The sequence below is a fragment of the Palaemon carinicauda genome, chromosome 19 (genome assembly GCF_036898095.1).
Source record: "Palaemon carinicauda isolate YSFRI2023 chromosome 19, ASM3689809v2, whole genome shotgun sequence".
In the NCBI taxonomy this organism is placed as follows: domain Eukaryota; kingdom Metazoa; phylum Arthropoda; class Malacostraca; order Decapoda; family Palaemonidae; genus Palaemon; species Palaemon carinicauda.
The window spans coordinates 125,766,876-125,784,731 of record NC_090743.1 but is presented as its reverse complement, the minus strand read 5'-3'; the positions used below and the strand labels follow the sequence as shown (position 1 = coordinate 125,784,731).

General features: G+C 43.1%; 1 protein-coding gene across 1 annotated transcript in view; it reads left to right on the top strand.

Moving 5' to 3' along the window:
• The first annotated feature begins 9,766 nt into the window (after positions 1–9,766).
• The window catches only part of LOC137658832 (muscle M-line assembly protein unc-89-like), a 48,591-nt gene continuing 40,501 nt past the window's right edge, over positions 9,767–17,856 (top strand). The window contains exons 1-2 of the mRNA XM_068393909.1: positions 9,767–9,948; positions 13,723–13,881. Coding sequence (XP_068250010.1) covers positions 13,740–13,881 — 142 coding nt within the window. The 5' untranslated portion in view covers positions 9,767–9,948; positions 13,723–13,739. The remainder of the gene's footprint in view (positions 9,949–13,722; positions 13,882–17,856) is intronic.

Genomic DNA, 17,856 nt, shown 5'->3' with positions numbered 1-17,856 from the left:
AGATTATTTCATTCTCATACCCTGACTCATATCCATACTGTAACATGGATCTCGTTAAACTGATATATAGCCTGATTTTTATATGTAATTTTAGGTGGTTTTATTTCCAAATTTTACTTAACCTAGCCATTATTTGATTTGCCTTTTTCAATCTTATATTAAACTCCAATTCTAAGGACCCTGTAATAGAGATCATAGTTCCTAAATACTTTAATGATTCTACCTCAATAATCCTTTCTCCTTCCAATGATATTTCATCTTCCATTGCATATTCTGTTCTCATTCTCTCTGTCTTTCTTCTATTTATCTTGAGTCCAGAGAGTTACCTCCACACGAGATCTTTGAATGTATACCTTGGATTTGTCAATACCAAAGGCACATCTTGCTCAGGGTCTATTTTGGCTCTGTTCAAGAAACCCCCATAAAAAACTAGGCAGGTAATTAATCTACAGACAATATTGCTGAAAGCAGAAAGGGAGGAGTAGTGTAATAATTTGTTTATTTATTCTTCATTCTGCCTACTGGATTTAATTCAGGAATGAGGATCTTCCCCTTTGAAGCATTTATGAAAAGGAGCTCACCTGCAGTTATCAATCTTACCTTTGTTGCTTTAATTGACTTACTCTTCAAAATACATCCGGAATAATCAATAAATTCAAATTCACTTTAAGGGAACTTCCTGTATCCAAGTCAACACAAATTTAAAGGTTGAAAATTTACAAAACATCTATGATAAATGAAAATCCTGATAAATATGTGTAAATAAGATTATACCTTAACTCTTGTATTTGAAACGAAGGATATCACTATGAGTATCACTACCATAAAGTATACCACGAGGTCGGACACGTGGTTGAAGACCTGGGACTCAAATACCAAATGCTTAAAGTAAAATATAAAATCCAGTGTTGTACTTCAAGTTCAATAGATTCCACGCATTGAGCCCGACAAATGATCTAATTTAAAGAGGCATTGTGTGGCCACAATTATAACTCGTAAATTCTGTCCTACAATTCAAGCCTTGCGTCATAATTTTTTTTTGTCAATGCCGCTGGATAACACTTTCCAACTGGCCTACCCTCATGTCCTGTTTTCTTGGTTGACTTGGGTCACTGGATTGGGTATAAACCTGCGTATTTTCAATATTAATCTTACCCGATAATCATGTAGCTGTCAACTCTGTTGCCGACAGAAATCTACGGTCGGGATACGCCAGCGATCGCTATACAGGTGGGGGTGAACACCACAGCGCCATCTGTGGTCAGGTACTCCAGTACTTCTTGTCAACACCACCTCAATTTTTCCTCTGTCGTGCCTCCGGCTAGACCTACATGGATACGCTGTTGATTCTGGAGTTATTGCTCACGATTTGGTGATGTATTTGCTCTAGAGTTTAGCCTTCGCTATTCAGGAAGCTTTATCATTAGCTTAGCAAGTTTTTGGAATTAATTTGATTTAATTTTGGTGACGAAGAGAGTATGAACTCTCTTTCACTTTTAATGGCCGACCCTTCCCTTAGACGGAAGTGTTGGTGTCGAAGAGAGTATAGACCCTCTTTCTTTATTTTGCTTAACAAAAGTTATAGATTTATTTTATATCTCTCCGCCTTTTATAGGCCTCTTCGATTAACTTCCTTTTATTATAAACTTATTAAAATTAATTTTTATATTTGTTTATATTCGACCTTTCCTAATAGTAGGCGGTCTTTTCTTGGAACCGAAGTTAATTAACATTGAGCCCGTCATTTCGTTTTTACCTGTTAACATATTATGCTATTTTATTGTTTTTGAAAGAATTTCTTTGATAGTCTCGTACTGTTTTCAAAGTTGAACTAACGTTTTGTTTTGTCTCTGCAGTTGTTGACGTTCAGAACGTTCAACTTGCGCTCTATCGTTACGATAGAGAGTATTCACGGTGTCACGTTGCAGTAAGAGTAGAACGATTCTATCGTTTTGTTCATTCTTTCTTAGCTTAAATGGTTTTAATTCTAATAAAGGAACTTTTTATTTGGGAAATCTTTCAGTTTTTTTCCTTTAACAATAATATGTTTTAACGATATATATATTTGGGCTCATCTCTCAGGTTCTAAGTCAAGAGAGAGAGAGAGAGAGAGATAGAGACGGAGGGAGAGAGAGGAGGATAAACGTTTCGTTCAAGCGGGTAACGTTGTTATCGTTTTTGCTCTTCTCCCTAGTCTCTTTAGGGGAAGAAGGTAAACGTTTCTAGAGTTTTATTCTTGTTCTCAGGCTTTATGCGGTGAGAGATTTTAAACGTAGTTTATTTGATCTAGTGTTTAGTCTCTTTTCCAGCCACTGAATTATTTATCTTTCATTATGTTTTTCTGTTACATTGTAATACTGTTTTCGCAATTACTAACTTTTAATGAAGGATAGAATTGCGTGTTTCAGGTACAAACCACTTAAAGTTTCGAGTTCAGTGAAATAAGTGCAAACAGAAAATCAAAAGTGATAAAGTGATAAGCGCAAAGTGTTACAGTGTTGCGTTCGAGGGTTCGTCTGTTCGTGCCAGTTGTTCGCCTAGTCTGGGACCTCTTACAAGCTCCCAAGCAGGGGAGAAGTAACGTCGAAGGACTTATGGGTTCATCAGGCCTTGATCGACGAACAGACGTTTCCCTCCGTGGTTTCGGGTGTAACCAACTCACGTAGCCGACGTGATCACCCCACCCACACAAAGACGAGAGAGCCCTTTTATTCCTCGTCTGCGGAAGAGGTTTCTCGCAGAAACCATGGACCAAATCTTGCAGCTTTTAAGTGCAAGTCGGTCCCTTCCGCGCAAGTCCAACTCCTAGGTGGTGCCATTAGCACTGGGTCAGTTCGGACTTGCTGCAGTACGACAACTGCACACCTCCCAGAGAGGCAAGGTGGTATCGCAACAGGCAGTAACTCCGTCTGTGGCCGCACCAGCTGTTTTAGACCCTCAGTCTCAACGGACAGTAGCTCCGTTTGTTGTTGTCTTTCTTAAACTCTAGTGGTCTATGCTGCAGACAATGCAGTCTCAGCTTGCGGAGTTGATGCAGGAGTTTCAGGCAGAGAAGGTTAGCACACCTCCTCCTGCGAGCGCTCCTCCACCTCTGCGCAGTCCACCCTGCCAGACGTATGATGTTGAGGCTCCTCCTGCCTCCATGCGTGAGCTGCCGCATTGGGAGTTGCCAGGTACCAGCGCTATGCAGCAACCTCCACTTTCCTTGAGGCAGGAGCCTCATGCTATGCGGCAACCGCCTCAACTCTTGAGGCAAGAGCCTCAACTCTTGAGGCAAGAACCTCAACTCTTGAGGCAAGATCCTCAACTCTTGAGGCAACCGCCTCAACTCTTGAGGCAAGAGCCTCAACTCTTGAGGCAAGAACCTCAACTCTTGAGGCAAGATCCTCAACTCTTGAGGCAAGAACCTCCACTCTTGAGGCAAGAGCCTCAACTCTTGAGGAGAACCTCAACTCTTGAGGCAAGAGCCTCAACTCTTGAGGCAAGAACCTCAACTCTTGAGGCAAGAACCTCAACTCTTGAGGCAAGAGCCTCAACTCTTGAGGCAAGAACCTCAACTCTTGAGGCAAGAACCTCAACTCTTGAGGCAAGAACCTCAACTCTTGAGGCAAGAGCCTCAACTCTTGAGGTAAGAACCTCAACTCTTGAGGCAAGAACCTCAACTCTTGAGGCAAGAGCCTCAACTCTTGAGGCAAGAGCCTCTCTCTGCGCAGCCACCTCCTCAACCCTTGAGGCAGACGCAACTCTTGAGGCAGGAACCTCATGCTATGAGGCAGCCGCCTCAACGCATGCAGCAACCGCATTCTTCACAGCATGAGCCTCTCTCTGCGCAGCTACCTCCTCAACCCTTGAGGCAGACGCAACTCTTGAGGCAGGAACCTCACAGGAGCCTCATGCTATGCGGCATCCTCCTCAAACCATGAGGCAGGAGCCTCATGCTATGCGGCATCCTCCTCAACCCATGAGGCAGGAGCCTCATGCTATGCGGCAACCTCCTCTACCCATGAGGCAGCCTCATGCTATGCGGCATCCTCCTCAACCCATGAGGCAGGAGCCTCATGCTATGCGGCATCCTCCTCAACCCATGAGGCAGGAGTCTCATGCTATGAGGAGCCTCATGCTATGCGGCATCCTCCTCAAACCATGAGGCAGGAGCCTCATGCTATGCGGCAACCGCCTCAACCCATGAGGCAGGAGCCTCATACTATGCGGCATCCTCCTCAACGCATGCGGCATGAGCCTCATCCCTTGCAGCATGAGCCTCATCCCATGCAGCATGAGCCTCATACCATGCAGCATGAGCCTCATCCCATGCAACATGAGCCTCATCCCATGCAGCATAAGCCGCACGCCATGCAACATGCTCTGCTTACCTTACAGCATGCTCTACATACAGCATGCTCTGCATACAGCATGCTCTGCATACCTTACCGCATGCTCCTCAGTCACACATCTTTGGTTGTTGCCAACTCACTAGACTGTCAAGCAGTTTCATAACGTTGCCTTCTAGTCTGCTGCTTTTGCACCAGTGAAACCCTCACTGAGAGAACTTAGCTTTTCTCGGATATGGTTCCTGTAGATGAGAAAGTGCTATTCTCCCTCCTTCTGATATTCCCTTGAGGACTCTGTCATTTGGAGAGGAGCCTTTAGCTGCTTAGCCTCCTATGGACTTTTATTTAAGCATAACATGCTTCCAGGGAGGGTAATGGTTCCACTTCAGTCGCTAACCCCGTCTGTTACCACACCTGCTCCCATAGACCTTGAGCTTTGTTGCAAGACATGCAGTCCAAGCTTAGTCCTTGTTAGAGGATTTTTTGTTTACGGAGTCAGTGTGTCACTGGGAAGACATTCAACAACCAGCAGAAGTGACTTGTTGTGACGCAGTGCTGCAACCTCAGCAACCCGATAAGGAGTTGTCTGTACGACCCAGACAGTCTAGACAGCTTCGGGTTGTCGCTGTACTTCCTCGCTTCCCCATGGTTGACAGTTCACAGACTGTGCAGCAGTACCATGATCTTGTGTCCGGCTCCGTCAGACGACTAGCTTTTAAGTGCTCCCACAAGTCGTCGCTGTCTGGAGATTCTCAGATGGACTATGGATCTGACCAAGGAACTGGGCCTCCTGGTCAATTTTGAGGAGTCCCAGCTCGTCCCATCCCAGACCATTGTCTACCTGGGTATGGATCTTCAGAGTCGAGCTTGTCGGGCTTTTCCGTCGGCCCCAAGGATCTACTAAGCCCTAGATTGCATCCAGAGCATGCTGAGAAGGAACCGATGCTCAGTCAGGTAGTGGATGAGTCTAACAGGGACACTTTCATCGCTGGCCCTGTTCATCGAGTTAGGGAGACGCCACCTCCGCCCCCTTCAGTATCATCTAGCGGCTCACTGGATAAAGGACATGACGCTAGAGACGATCTCAGTTCCTGTTTCCGAAGAGAGGAGGTCTACTCTCACGTGGTGAAAGAACAGCTTTCTTCTCAAGGAAGTCTACCTTTGGCTGTTCAGAAACCCGACCGCCGTCTCTTCTCTGACGCATCAGACACGGGCTGGGGTGCGACTTTGGACGGACAGGAATGCTCGGGAACATGGAATCAGGAGCTAAGGACACTTCACATCTATTGCAAGGAGCTGTTGGCGGTTCATCTGGCCTTGATAAACTTCAAGTCCCTCCAGCTTAACAAGGTGGTGGAGGTGGACTCTGACAACACCACAGCCTTGGCTTACATCTCCAAGCAGGGAGGGACTCATTCGTGGAAGTTGTTCTAGATCGCAAGGGACCTCCTCATCTGGTTAAAAGATCGAAAGCTCACGCTGGTAACGAGGTTCATTCAGGGCGATATGAATGTCATGGCAGATCGCCTTAGCCGGAAGGGTCAGGTCATCCCCACAGAGTGGACCCTTCACAAGAATGTTTGCAGCAGACTTTGGGCCCTGTGGGGTCAGTCAACCATAGATCTGTTCGCTACCTCGATAACCTAGAGGCTCCCGTTGTATTGTTCTCCGATTCCAGACCCAGCAGCAGTTCACGTGGATGCTTTTCTGCTGGATTGGTCCCATCTCGACCTGTATGCATTCCCGCCGTTCAAGATTGTCAACAGGGTACTTCAGAAGTTCGCCTCTCGCAAAGGGACACGGCTGACGTTGGTTGGCTCCGCTCTGGCCCGCGAGAGAATGGTTCATAGAGGTACTGCAATGGCTGGTCGACATTCCCAGGACTCTTCCTCTCGGAGTGGACCTTCTACGTCTACCTCACGTAAAGAAGGTACATCCAACCTCCACGCTCTTCGTCTGACTGCCTTCAGACTTTCGAAAGACTCTCAAGAGCTAGGGGCTTTTCGAAGGAGGCAGCCAGAGCGATTGCCAGAGCAAGGAGGACATCCACTCTCAGAGTCTATCAGTCTAAAGGGGAAGTCTTCCGAAGCTGGTACAAGGCCAATGCAGTTTCCTCATCCAGTACCACTGTAACCCAGATTGCTGACTTCCTGTTACATCTAAGGAACGCAAGATCCCTTTCAGCTCCTACGATTAAGGGTTACAGAAGTATGTTGGCAGCGGTTTTCCGCCACAGAGGCTTGGATCTTTCCACCAACAAAGATCTACAGGACCTCCTTAGGTCTTTTGAGACCTCAAAGGAACGTCGGTTGTCCACTCCAGGCTGGAATCTAGACGTGGTCCTAAGGTTCCTTATGTCATCAAGATTTGAACCTCTCCAATCAGCCTCTTTTAAGGACCTCACATTAAAAACTCTTTTCCTCGTGTGCTTGACAACAGCTAAAAGAGTAAGTGAGATCCACGCCTTCAGCAGGAAGATAGTTTTCACATCTGAAACGGCTACATGTTCCTTGCAGCTCGGTTTTTTGCTAAAACGAGCTTCCTTCACGTCCTTGGCCTAAGTCGTTCGAGATCCCAAGCCTATCCAACTTGGTGGGGGACGAACTGGAGAGAGTACTTTGCCCAGTTAGAGCTCTTAGGTACTATCTAAAAAGGTCATAACCTTTACGAGGACAATCAGAAGCCTTATGGTGTGCTATCAAGAAGCCTTCTCTTCCAAGGTCTAAGAACTCAGTTTCTTACCTATTCAGGCTCCTGATTAGGGAAGCACATTCTCATCTGAAGGAAGAAGACCTTGCTTTGCTGAAGGTAAGGACACATGAAGTGAGAGCTGTGGCTACTTCAGTGGCCCTCAAACAGAACCGTTCTCTGCAGAGTGTTATGGATGCAACCTATTGGAGAAGCAAGTCAGTGTTCGCATCATTCTATCTCAAAGATGTCCAGTCTCTTTACGAGAACTGCTACACCCTGGGACCATTCGTAGCAACGAATGCAGTAGTAGGCGGGGGCTCAGCCACTACATTCCCATAATCCCATAACCTTTTTAACCTTTCTCTTGAATACTTTTTATGGGTTGTACGGTCGGCTAAGAAGCCTTCCACATCCTTGTTGATTTGGCGGGTGGTCAATTCTCTCTTGAGAAGCGCCGAGGTTAAAGGTTGTGATGAGGTCCTTTAGTATGGGTTGCAGCCCTTTATACTTCAGCACCTAAGAGTCGTTCAGCATCCTAAGAGGACCGCTACGCTCAGTAAGGAAGACGTACTTAATAAAGGCAGAGTAATGGTTCAAGTCGTCTTCCTTACCAGGTACTTATTTATTTTATGTTATTTTTGAATAACTAATAAAATAAAATACGGGATACTTAGCTTCTTGGTTAACATGTATGCTGGTCTCCACCCACCACCCTGGGTGTGAATCAGCTACCTGTACATGATTATCGGGTAAGATTAATATTGAAAAATGTTATTTTCATTAGTAAAATAAATTTTTTAATATACTTACCCGATAATCATGATTTAATTGACCCACCCTTCCTCCCCATAGAGAACCAGTGGACCGAGGAAAAAATTGAGGTGGTGTTGACAAGAAGTACTGGAGTACCTGACCACAGATGGCGCTGTGGTGTTCACCCCCACCTGTATAGCGATCGCTGGCGTATCCCGACCGTAGATTTCTGTCGGCAACAGAGTTGACAGCTACATGATTATCGGGTAAGTATATTCAAAAATTTATTTTACTAATGAAAATAACATATTTCTTCCAGAATTTTTTTACGACACGGCAGTTGATCTTCACCTGGCCATGAATACGTTTCACGAACAAAGGGACAGATGTCAGACATTATGTGCTTGTCTTCACCCCGAACAGAAAAGATCTACATCACTTGTGTAAGTCTGGCCTTACTCATCTTTCCACACACACTGCTTGTAGAGAGTGAGTTTAATGCAGGTTCTCTGTTTATAACACATGGAGTAATCTTGTGGCTCCAGGGGTTATGCTGTCCATTAGAATAACAGTAATTGTCTGGTGAATATAAAAAAGAAGTAGTTAAAAGGCAATGAGAAAAGTGGCTTGTTCAGTGGACAAATATATTTTATAAACAAATAAGACTTAAGTTAGCAAAAGAGAAATCAAATGAAACGCACACAAACACTCAAGGTTTGAATACCGAATCCATAGATTTTGTTTTTTTCTCGAGACACCTTTGCTTAAGGAAAAGATCCAGTGGCTATACATCATGTGTCGTCTGTCTTTTATCTATATCTCCTAGATTAGCCAGGGCACCAGCCACCCATTGAGATACTACCACTGGAGTATTGTTCTTTGACTGGTCAAACATTACTATATTGAATCCATCCCTCTAGTTACGGTTCATTTTCCTTTTGCCTACACACACCTATTCTTTACATATTCTCCTCTGTCCTCATACACCTGACAACACTGAGATTACAAACAATTCTTCCTCATTCAAGAATTTAACTCCAAAATCAAACCATTGTTCTCTGATCTTGGATAGTGCCATAGCCTCTGTACCATGGTCTTTCACTGTCTTGGGATAGGGTTCTCTTGCTTGAGGGTATACTCGGGCACACTATTCTATCTTATTTTTCTTCATTTTTTTTTTAAGTATTTATATTTTATATATGAAATATTTATTTCACCGTTGTTACTTTACATAACATATGTTTTCAATTGTTAATTACTTTTCTTGCACTTTCCTTATTTCTTTTCCTCACTGGGATATTTTCCCTGTTGGAGTCTTTGGGCTTATAGCATTTTGCTTTTCCAACTAGGGTTGTAGCTTAGAAAGTAATAATAATAGCGTCGCAAAGACCCATGGATGATGTATTGCGAACCTGTCAGTTTACCATAGTCTACTTGCTATTTCATCATACAGAAAACGGAAGGTGCTTATACTATGAATGTGATGAAAACGCGAATATCAGGGGTAACTAAACTACGTTATTCTGAGGTTGGATAAAAGAAAAATATAAAGAAAGGGTAAAGAAAACACTTCATATGGTGTGTGCATATATTCAACAAAAATAATGATTGTTGATAATAGTATATTTTCTTCATATTTGGCCATGATACATTTAACTATATGTGATTAATATGTCATCTAATAATAAATAAACCAAAATTAAGACTTATTACTGTAGGTCGGTTTGACTCGTCATTTCTTTCAAGTTTTATGGATGTTTATAAACCTGAGAAAATAATGTCACAATATCTTTATAAAAGAGAAGTTTTTTTCTATCAGTTTTTGTCTAATAGCAAACAAAAGTAGTAATATGACATAACAAATTTTTCCTTTGAGAGAAATTAAGACAATTAACTATTGTCATATTTAATTATAATCATACTTTTTTAACAGTATTATAATTTATAATTCACAGTGTCAGTACAGTATCATTATTCTAAGAAACATGAAGAAGAAGATCATTTGCGTTATGGCGGAAAGGTTAACTGTTTAGTGTGAAGTTGTCCTCGCTGTTCTATCTTGGTGTATTTTTCATTACACATTTTTTGTGAATTTCTCAAACCTCATCTAACATCTTTTTGCATTTACGAACAAATTCCCAGGACTGCATATGAAAGACACAGGACTCTTTAGGTAATTTTTAAAGTTTGTTTTGATAAAGTAATGTTTTCTTCGTGTAAACAAACATTTTAATCCGACTTATTTAGATATTGGCTACTAGTAAGGTTAAATGAATCAATTAGATTTATTTTTTATAAACAAGTTTAGGGAATAACACTATGAATTATCAAGAGGCATTAAATTGCATAGAGATTGAACTAGATTTAAAACAAATAGTAAAATCGCAAGGCGTAGTTTGGCTTTGACAGGTGTCTGGAACCTGGAACCTGCCCGTTGTGACAAATCGAAGGCTTAGATCGATCCCACTTTTGGATGATGTAATTGTATGGGGACATAAGATGAGATTATTAGATAGAATGCGTCTCGATATATAAGTTATAATGCTCAGACACCCATTATTCATACATAGAAATAGCCGGTGTGACGGTCTGAACGATCCCCCGGTCTCAGAATTCTCCTTGACATTGTATAATGGTTCTTTTCCGCCATTAGCTCGCTTCGCTCGCATGAAAATAAAAAGGTTTCATTGTTGTGTATTACATGGCAATGTAACCTAGGATTCCAACTACTTTTTCTTATAGGAAAACATGTAATACAATACAAAATTACCAATAAAACATCAAGCTTGTATGCACTGGCAAATGGTAATGTTCGCGAATGCGCAGATTATCAAGGAGAATTCTGAGACCGGGGGATCGTTCAGACCGTCACACCGGCACGCCGCACTCGTCCGTTATGCATTTCTGCTAGCCTGAGTTATCTGTGGCAGCGCTTAAGGCTTACCATGGGCGCCTCCAATTTAGATATCCCTCAAGAGACTTCTTAAAGGCACTTATTGACTGGCCACCCGTTGATATACTACCAGAGTTGTGGGGTCCTTTGACTGCCCAGACAGTACTACATTGGATCCTTCTCTTTGGTTACGGTTCATTTTCCCCTTGCCTACACATACACCTAACAGTCTGGCCTATTCTTTACACATTCTCCTCTGTCTTCATACACCTGACAACACTGAGATTACCAAACAATTCTTCTTCACCCAAGGGGTTAACTACTGCACGGGGTAAATATATGATACTTTAATTTCTAGCCAGATACAAGAACCATTTATTTTTCCTACTCGTTATCTTGTTTTCTATGCATTTCTGACCTTGATTATTGGGGCAAACCACTCGTTCATATGAGTTTTTGGACCCCTTTATATAATGACAATTATGGGGGACACCAGTGGGAAATGGGGGTTTTTGTGGGTGGGGAAATGTCATTAAATAGTGATTTACAGTAATAGTAATGGTCAGAAGTGCGTTAGAAAAATATATGGTTCACGTAAGTGGCCGAAAACCGGCCAAAACATGATTATTCAACACTTTTGAGTTTTGTATAAGGAAGGGTATAGAACCTAACAAACCTACCTAACCTAACGTAGTTGTGACATATGTCACAGCTAGCAATGGGGGTCCCCCGACTTTCGTCATATTCGCAATGGCCCTGAACTTCAGGCTCCTGCTTGATAGTCCTCCAGTCCCGGAACGCCAGCCCTCGATCAAGATGTATTCCAAGATTGGTGGGGCAGCTTAGAGGTGTACGCTTTTTCCCCATTCGGTCTGGTGAGAAAGTCCTCAGCCAAGTCAGGAAAAGCAAGATCTTATCAATGACTCCAATAGCTACGCTATGGCATCACTCAGAATGGTTCCCGGACCTTCTGCAGGTCCCGACGGAGTTCCGAGGGATCTTCCTCCACGACACGATCTTCCAAGCAGCCACATGCCACCACTTTCCAAAGCCATAGCTTTGTTTCGACTTAGCGCCTGGAAACGGTCCTACACCTCCTCTCTCAGAGAAGCCTTTCGCAGCGAGTTGCGGAAAAGATGTCTAGACACCTCAGACATCTTTCAGCTTCGGTCTTCCAGGTGAAGTGTCCGATCCTTTGTGACAGATGTTGTGGAAGGGGGTTCACTCCCTTCAGTGCCTTTACTCATACAAAGTTTGAGATAACTTGTCCCCCATCGGATCTCAACCTCCTCCTGGGAACGCAGTTCGAATCCTTCAGTCTCTGTAGGCCCTCTCTACAAACTTTTATGCCTGGCAACAGTTTTGCTTTCTTACCAAGAGAGTTAGTGAGTTGTATGATCCATCTTCTGATGTCTTCTACTCTAGGAGACGGAAAAAGTAATTCTCAGCGGCATCCCTGAATTGATTGCCAAGACCCAAAATCCGAATGTGTTGTACCCTATATGCAGCCCATTCTGGATAGAGTGTCTTCGTTCGGCAACCAAAGATCCTTTCAACTGAGGTTTTATCTAGTGAGGAGTCTGTGGTGTTACCTTAAGAGAACGACACCAGGTTGCCCCCGTGTGTCGGCACTGTTGACCAGCATGGGAAGGTCAAGAGGAGGATCACAAGTATTTCCTTTCCCTCCGGGATGGAAGGCTATTGAGTTTGCTCTTGATCTAGACCCTCCTCCATCCTAGGACCCAGGGCTTTTAACGTCTGGTGTTGCTACGTCCCTGGCGTTCAAGAAACTACTCTGTGGCACAGATACTGTAAGTGGGAGTGTGGAAGCGTTAATTGACCTTCACGGCCCACTACCTGCAAGATGTAACCCAGAGGAACATGGAGACCTTTTCCATTGGTCCTGTGGTAATCACACAATAAATGGTCTAAACACCTCAGGCTCCTTGATGGACAAGTAGCAGATGGTTGAGGGCTGAGGTTACCCGGGTTAGTCCAGGGTGAATGAATAAGAATGACTGGCTCATTTTTTCCTTTCACCTTCTCCCCTCTTAGGAAAACAGCTGCACAAGCCTCAGCATAGCTGACCTCACCTTGCTGCAGGTAAGACTCATTTCCCTTGTGCCTCCCAAGTAATGAATGATACTTTGTTACATCCCCAATATCTTGTTGAGGGAGGGTATTGGGTAAGTCTTAAGAACAATAGATATTTTACTCGAGTTCCTATGTTAAAGACAAGCCACACTATTAGTTCCACTCACACACAGGCTTCTGCAGGCCGCTATCAGTGCATTACCTCATATCGGCACATGATTTTAGCGAGGGTAGGGTTCCTTCTACTATCGATCACAGATCAAAATAGAGAGGACCCCGGGTTATGACCAAGGCCAGTTGGTGAGGACTTCCCCCCTCCTAAAAGTAAGTCACCCCTATAAATAGCAGAGGGTTTGTATTTATTCCAAAACAAATATTAAATTTGGAAGTAATTTGTATTTTTCCTGGTATACAAACTTGAAGCTATTTATACAAATTGGCCCGCCACCCTGTCCCCTGAGAAATCCTGCCATAAAACAAAGTGGTTACTCAGCCTTGAGGTGTGAGTGAGCGGGGTAGCCAGTCTACCCCAGCCCCCACCCGCTAACTTGCGGATGGGGTAGTTCCCTCACTAAAATTAACATGGCTTGTCTTTCAGCTACGCTGTAAGTATAATGCCCCTATAAATAGCTTCAGGTTTGTGTACTAGGAAAAATACAAATTACTTCCAAATTTGTTATTTTAAATGGCAGTTCCAACTTCATCAAATTCATACTCTTATTAAAGGTCTCAGGTTTGTAATGTTTGAAAAAAATTCGATTACATTTAGATTGTTTTATTTTTTCCACAATACTGTACCTTGGTTTAAAAGAATTATGATATATCAAGGTTTAAAGAATCAAGACAATTTATTGATACTGTAGGTTGGTTGACCTTCAAAATAGGTCAGGCAAATATATAATAAAAGCACACTTGAAAGTGTTGTACTGTACTATAATGGGATCCTTTTCTTTTTATTAGCTTCAGAGTCATCAATAATGGATACAAGAAAAGAGTTGTCAGATTTTTGGTCTGCTGTTTTCAGTATGCAGGGCAAACCTAAGGACCTCCATAATAACACAGATCCACAGGAACGAGCTATACAGATGGTGTGCCGCACACTTTTCCTGCTTGTCAGTGGTAAGTTTGATATCTTCATAGGAAATGTAAAAGTTTTAGTAAATACTTGTTCTTTTGCATATACCAACCGTCGTCCTTTGAATAGGCGTATACATTATCTTCAGCTCGAGGTGGTACAAGGTAGGTGTGGTATATGAATTGGGGGTTGAAGACCCACTTACGCCATTATCATGTCACTTTAGCATTGGGCTGCAAAGAGTGCTATGAGGCCTCTGTTTTAGGGGGATTTGTTATTTCATCCTACATGAATACAAACTATGGCCATTTAAACTTTAAACAAGATAATCATAGATGCTGGCAAGTGGAGGGTCTGCTCTACCCACTTTGCTTTAACTTAGGCTGCAGTTCCATACACATGAACTGCTGTGCTGCCACATAATTTGGTTATTTTAACTTTTTGCTTTTTCTTTTTAGTAATTGTGATGGCATATCATTGTGTTTAAGGAAAAGAAAGAAGACAAGGATTAATGATATACTGAAGTTTTCTGATAAACCAGCTTGTCTTGCTGTTCATTCCCTCACTGTGTGGTGATGACAATGACAGGTGGACGTAAGGTTGTCTTTCCTTTGTCATTGCCAGAGCTCTGTTGGAGGAAGGAGTTTTCCGCCACCGAGAAAGAGGGAAGGGGTGCATGCCGAAAAGTATCCCTCCCGGGAAAGAAGCATTGGCACACGCTGCTCCTACTGTGATGAAGACAAGCTCCTGGAAAGGATGGAGAAAAGCGTATATGCCGTAAACTGTCCCATACCAGGAAGATGTATCAGTATGCATTGCTTCTGTCTGGGGGTTGTCTTGAACTGGGGGTAGTGCCTGCTGAAAATCATCCCACTGCATGAAGAGGTGTCAGCATATACAACTCTCAGTATTGTGCCAAATGCAATTCCCTCGACTCTTCCATTGATTGCTGTTATTTAACCCAAAGAGGGAAATGTACAGTACAGTAGTTGGAACGATGACTGATCTGCCAGAGTTGTCTCCAACAAATGTATCCCCATGTACTGTATGTGTGGGAGGGTCGGTTCGTACCGAGAATATATCCACCCTGAGAAGGGTTTATTGTTTGTTCTTTATTTCATACACAAGGTGAGATGGTACATACTGGGAACGTACCCATTCCAGATATGTATCGGTACGAGGTACAGGTATGTTTGCGCTTTGTCTTGGTTGAAACCGTTTAGTTGAGTAGAAGGAAGGGGTGCTCTTATTCTACTGCCCTTTCAAGGAATACTGGTGGAGCTCCCCTAAGAAGACGACAGTTTTCAGGTACCTGCCTCATCGCGATTGGACATGATCAATCTTACATGCAATCATCTGTGAAGAAAGCTTTGGCTGTCTCCAAAGCTAGGATTTCCATCTTTCTGTCCTAATTCTTTGAGTAATATTTCTAAAGGTACTTTTAACCCTCCAAGTGGCGAGTCTCTCTAATTAAAGGACAAGGTTTTGTAAGATGCATAGGAGCAATAGCAAATTTTAAAACTAATTTGTAATTTAACTAGCCATGAAAACCTGAGTCTTTTAATGTAACTTCCCTCCTCAAGCTAAGAATCTAAGTCTCGGGTTGAAGTATCAAAAGTGAATGGTAACCAGTTGAGGCCACTCTCACTGGATAACTACTTTTTATTCATTTCAACGACCAATTCCAGCTCGTGCCGAGGTAATCTCCCTCAGGTTTGAATGGCTAGGAAAAAATACAAAATGCTTGTAAAATCTAATATTTCGTACATGATGGCAGTTTGGATGTAAGCCTAGATTGAAATGTCGAATGACTGGCCTTCTCTTCTTTCTTCTTCAATGGGGTGCAGCCGGTGTGACCGTAGTTTGCTGGACTGGACATTGAATGTAGTTTACCTTCTTTTCAGAGAAGATTTGTTAAGAAGTATCCCTCCCCCCTCATCCTTCAAGGCAATGGGGAGGATGGATGGAATGTAGGTAAACTAATTTTTCATAAGTACAGTGTACATTCAGACAACTTATCTTCTGTGATTTTTTACCAATTTCGCTTGGCATTGGCTAAACTTTCTGCCAGTGAATTCTTCATACTTCCTTTAGCAGGTTGACAGAAGTCATCACCTTCACCCCTATGGTGGCCCAGGTGCTCGGATGTTTCCCAAAAAAAATTTAATCAGCTAGATTTTAGTTCAAGCGGACATCCTCCCGTCCAGGCTCAGTTGAGGAAAGGAGTTAAGCACAATATGGGTGGTGAAACAGTGGTTGTCTCCTACTCATCATCATAGTTTATCACACCAAACAGCCAACCATTGAAGCGTTCTTTCAATTACATTCACCAAGTCAGAGTTGTCCAAATTAGTAGATAGTTGGCATGATCGAAGAATATGATTAATGGTTTGGGTGTTTTCTCCTACTGATGGTAAGTATTCCCTGAAAGTGTGTTTTATCTATTCATCCCCAATCTGGGTCAAGTCTAGACCTACCTTCCAGGCGATCCTGCCTCTCGTCACATCTCAACGAGTTGTCACTTGTACAGAGAATGAGTTCAGACAGCCGAACTGGTACTTTCAAACTGTTCAGTTGAAACCTTAGCTTCTTTCTCAACCTTCAGAGAGGAAGACTCCATGCTGTTGTTGACTCAAAGGACTTGTAGTGCATGCAGCCCTTCAGTTATTCCAAAGCACCTCTTTCCTTCTTAAGGTGTTCACATGTGTGTACATTTGAGTTTTAAGCTTCGGCCTCCTGGAATGCATCTTTGTAGTCTTTGCAAAACAAATCGACTATCCATCGATCTTTTTCAATCAGTCTGATCACTCTCCTAAGCAAATGATGAATACCTAGGTATGCTGTTTGATTGGAAATATCCTTGTACATTATTGTATCAGCAAACTCTGATAGGTAGTGCATCGATCCCTGATAAGTTTGAACCTCTGAACCGCTTGTGGTAATGGGGAAGAGATATAAAGAATGATGAGTTGGTGCTCTTTTTTTTTTTTTCCATCTAATCCAGCTCCTCCTTTCCCTACTTCCTCTATTTAAGAAACTTTCCTAGAAGTAAGGGAAAGTGGTATTAGTCACAAATAGGCCTCTCGTGAAAGCTTCTGGGGACCTTTAGCATGTACTTTTTTCCTTTGGGAAAAAGTAACAGATCTCGCCCTTGGACTGTTACTTAGGGGTTCTATTAGTCAAGTTCACAGGCCGTGTGAAGGCGAGACTTCGAAAACCTTCCGTAATCCTGCTGGAAATAGAAGGAGCATTCTTTCCATTAGAGAGCCACTCTCTTCCATGAGGAGGTAGTAGTGGACCTTACCAGCTGAGCAGATCCATTGATTCTCACAAAGAGATGAGTGAGACAGCTGCTACTGATCACAGGTTGCAGATGAGCTGCCCCTTAAACACCAGTCACCATCTCTCTAAGCCACCAATCTCCGGGTGGGAAATATAAAGCTCATCCAGTAACCATTTCCCTGGACTTTGTCAACCAGTCTGCAGCTAATATTCCTGCCAGGATTGAGTTCGTGCATTGTCCAGGGAGAGTGGAATGTTTTTCCACCTCTATAATCCTTTCCATTGGATTCTCTGGGATGTCCCAAATTTGAGTGTTGTCCTGTTTTGCTAGCTCTCATGTAGTTGTTGATAGAGAAACACTACATTTGGGAGTCATACAGAACATTTCTCCTCGGCCAGAGCTATCTTTCAACAGATCACGGAGTTCCTCTCCTCCTGCCGAAGAAGCTCCTCGGTAGAGGGAACTATCTTTGCCCAATGGAAGCTCTTGATTAGCAGTTTTACCTACCCTGGAAATTGTTCTTGGGTTAGTTGGTCTTCTTCCTCGAGACTTTAGCTCATATATTGGAGGGACTATCCCTCAGTACTTCCTCTCTTCTCTGCTGTGGCAAGTGGTAGGAGTTTTGCGAACTTTTTTTTATTATGGAGAGATTGGGCTCTTCTTTCTAGTAAGGTGACGTTATGAAGACCCAGTTCCTGCTGGAGCATATCCCCCCCCCCCCCCCCCCACAGACAAT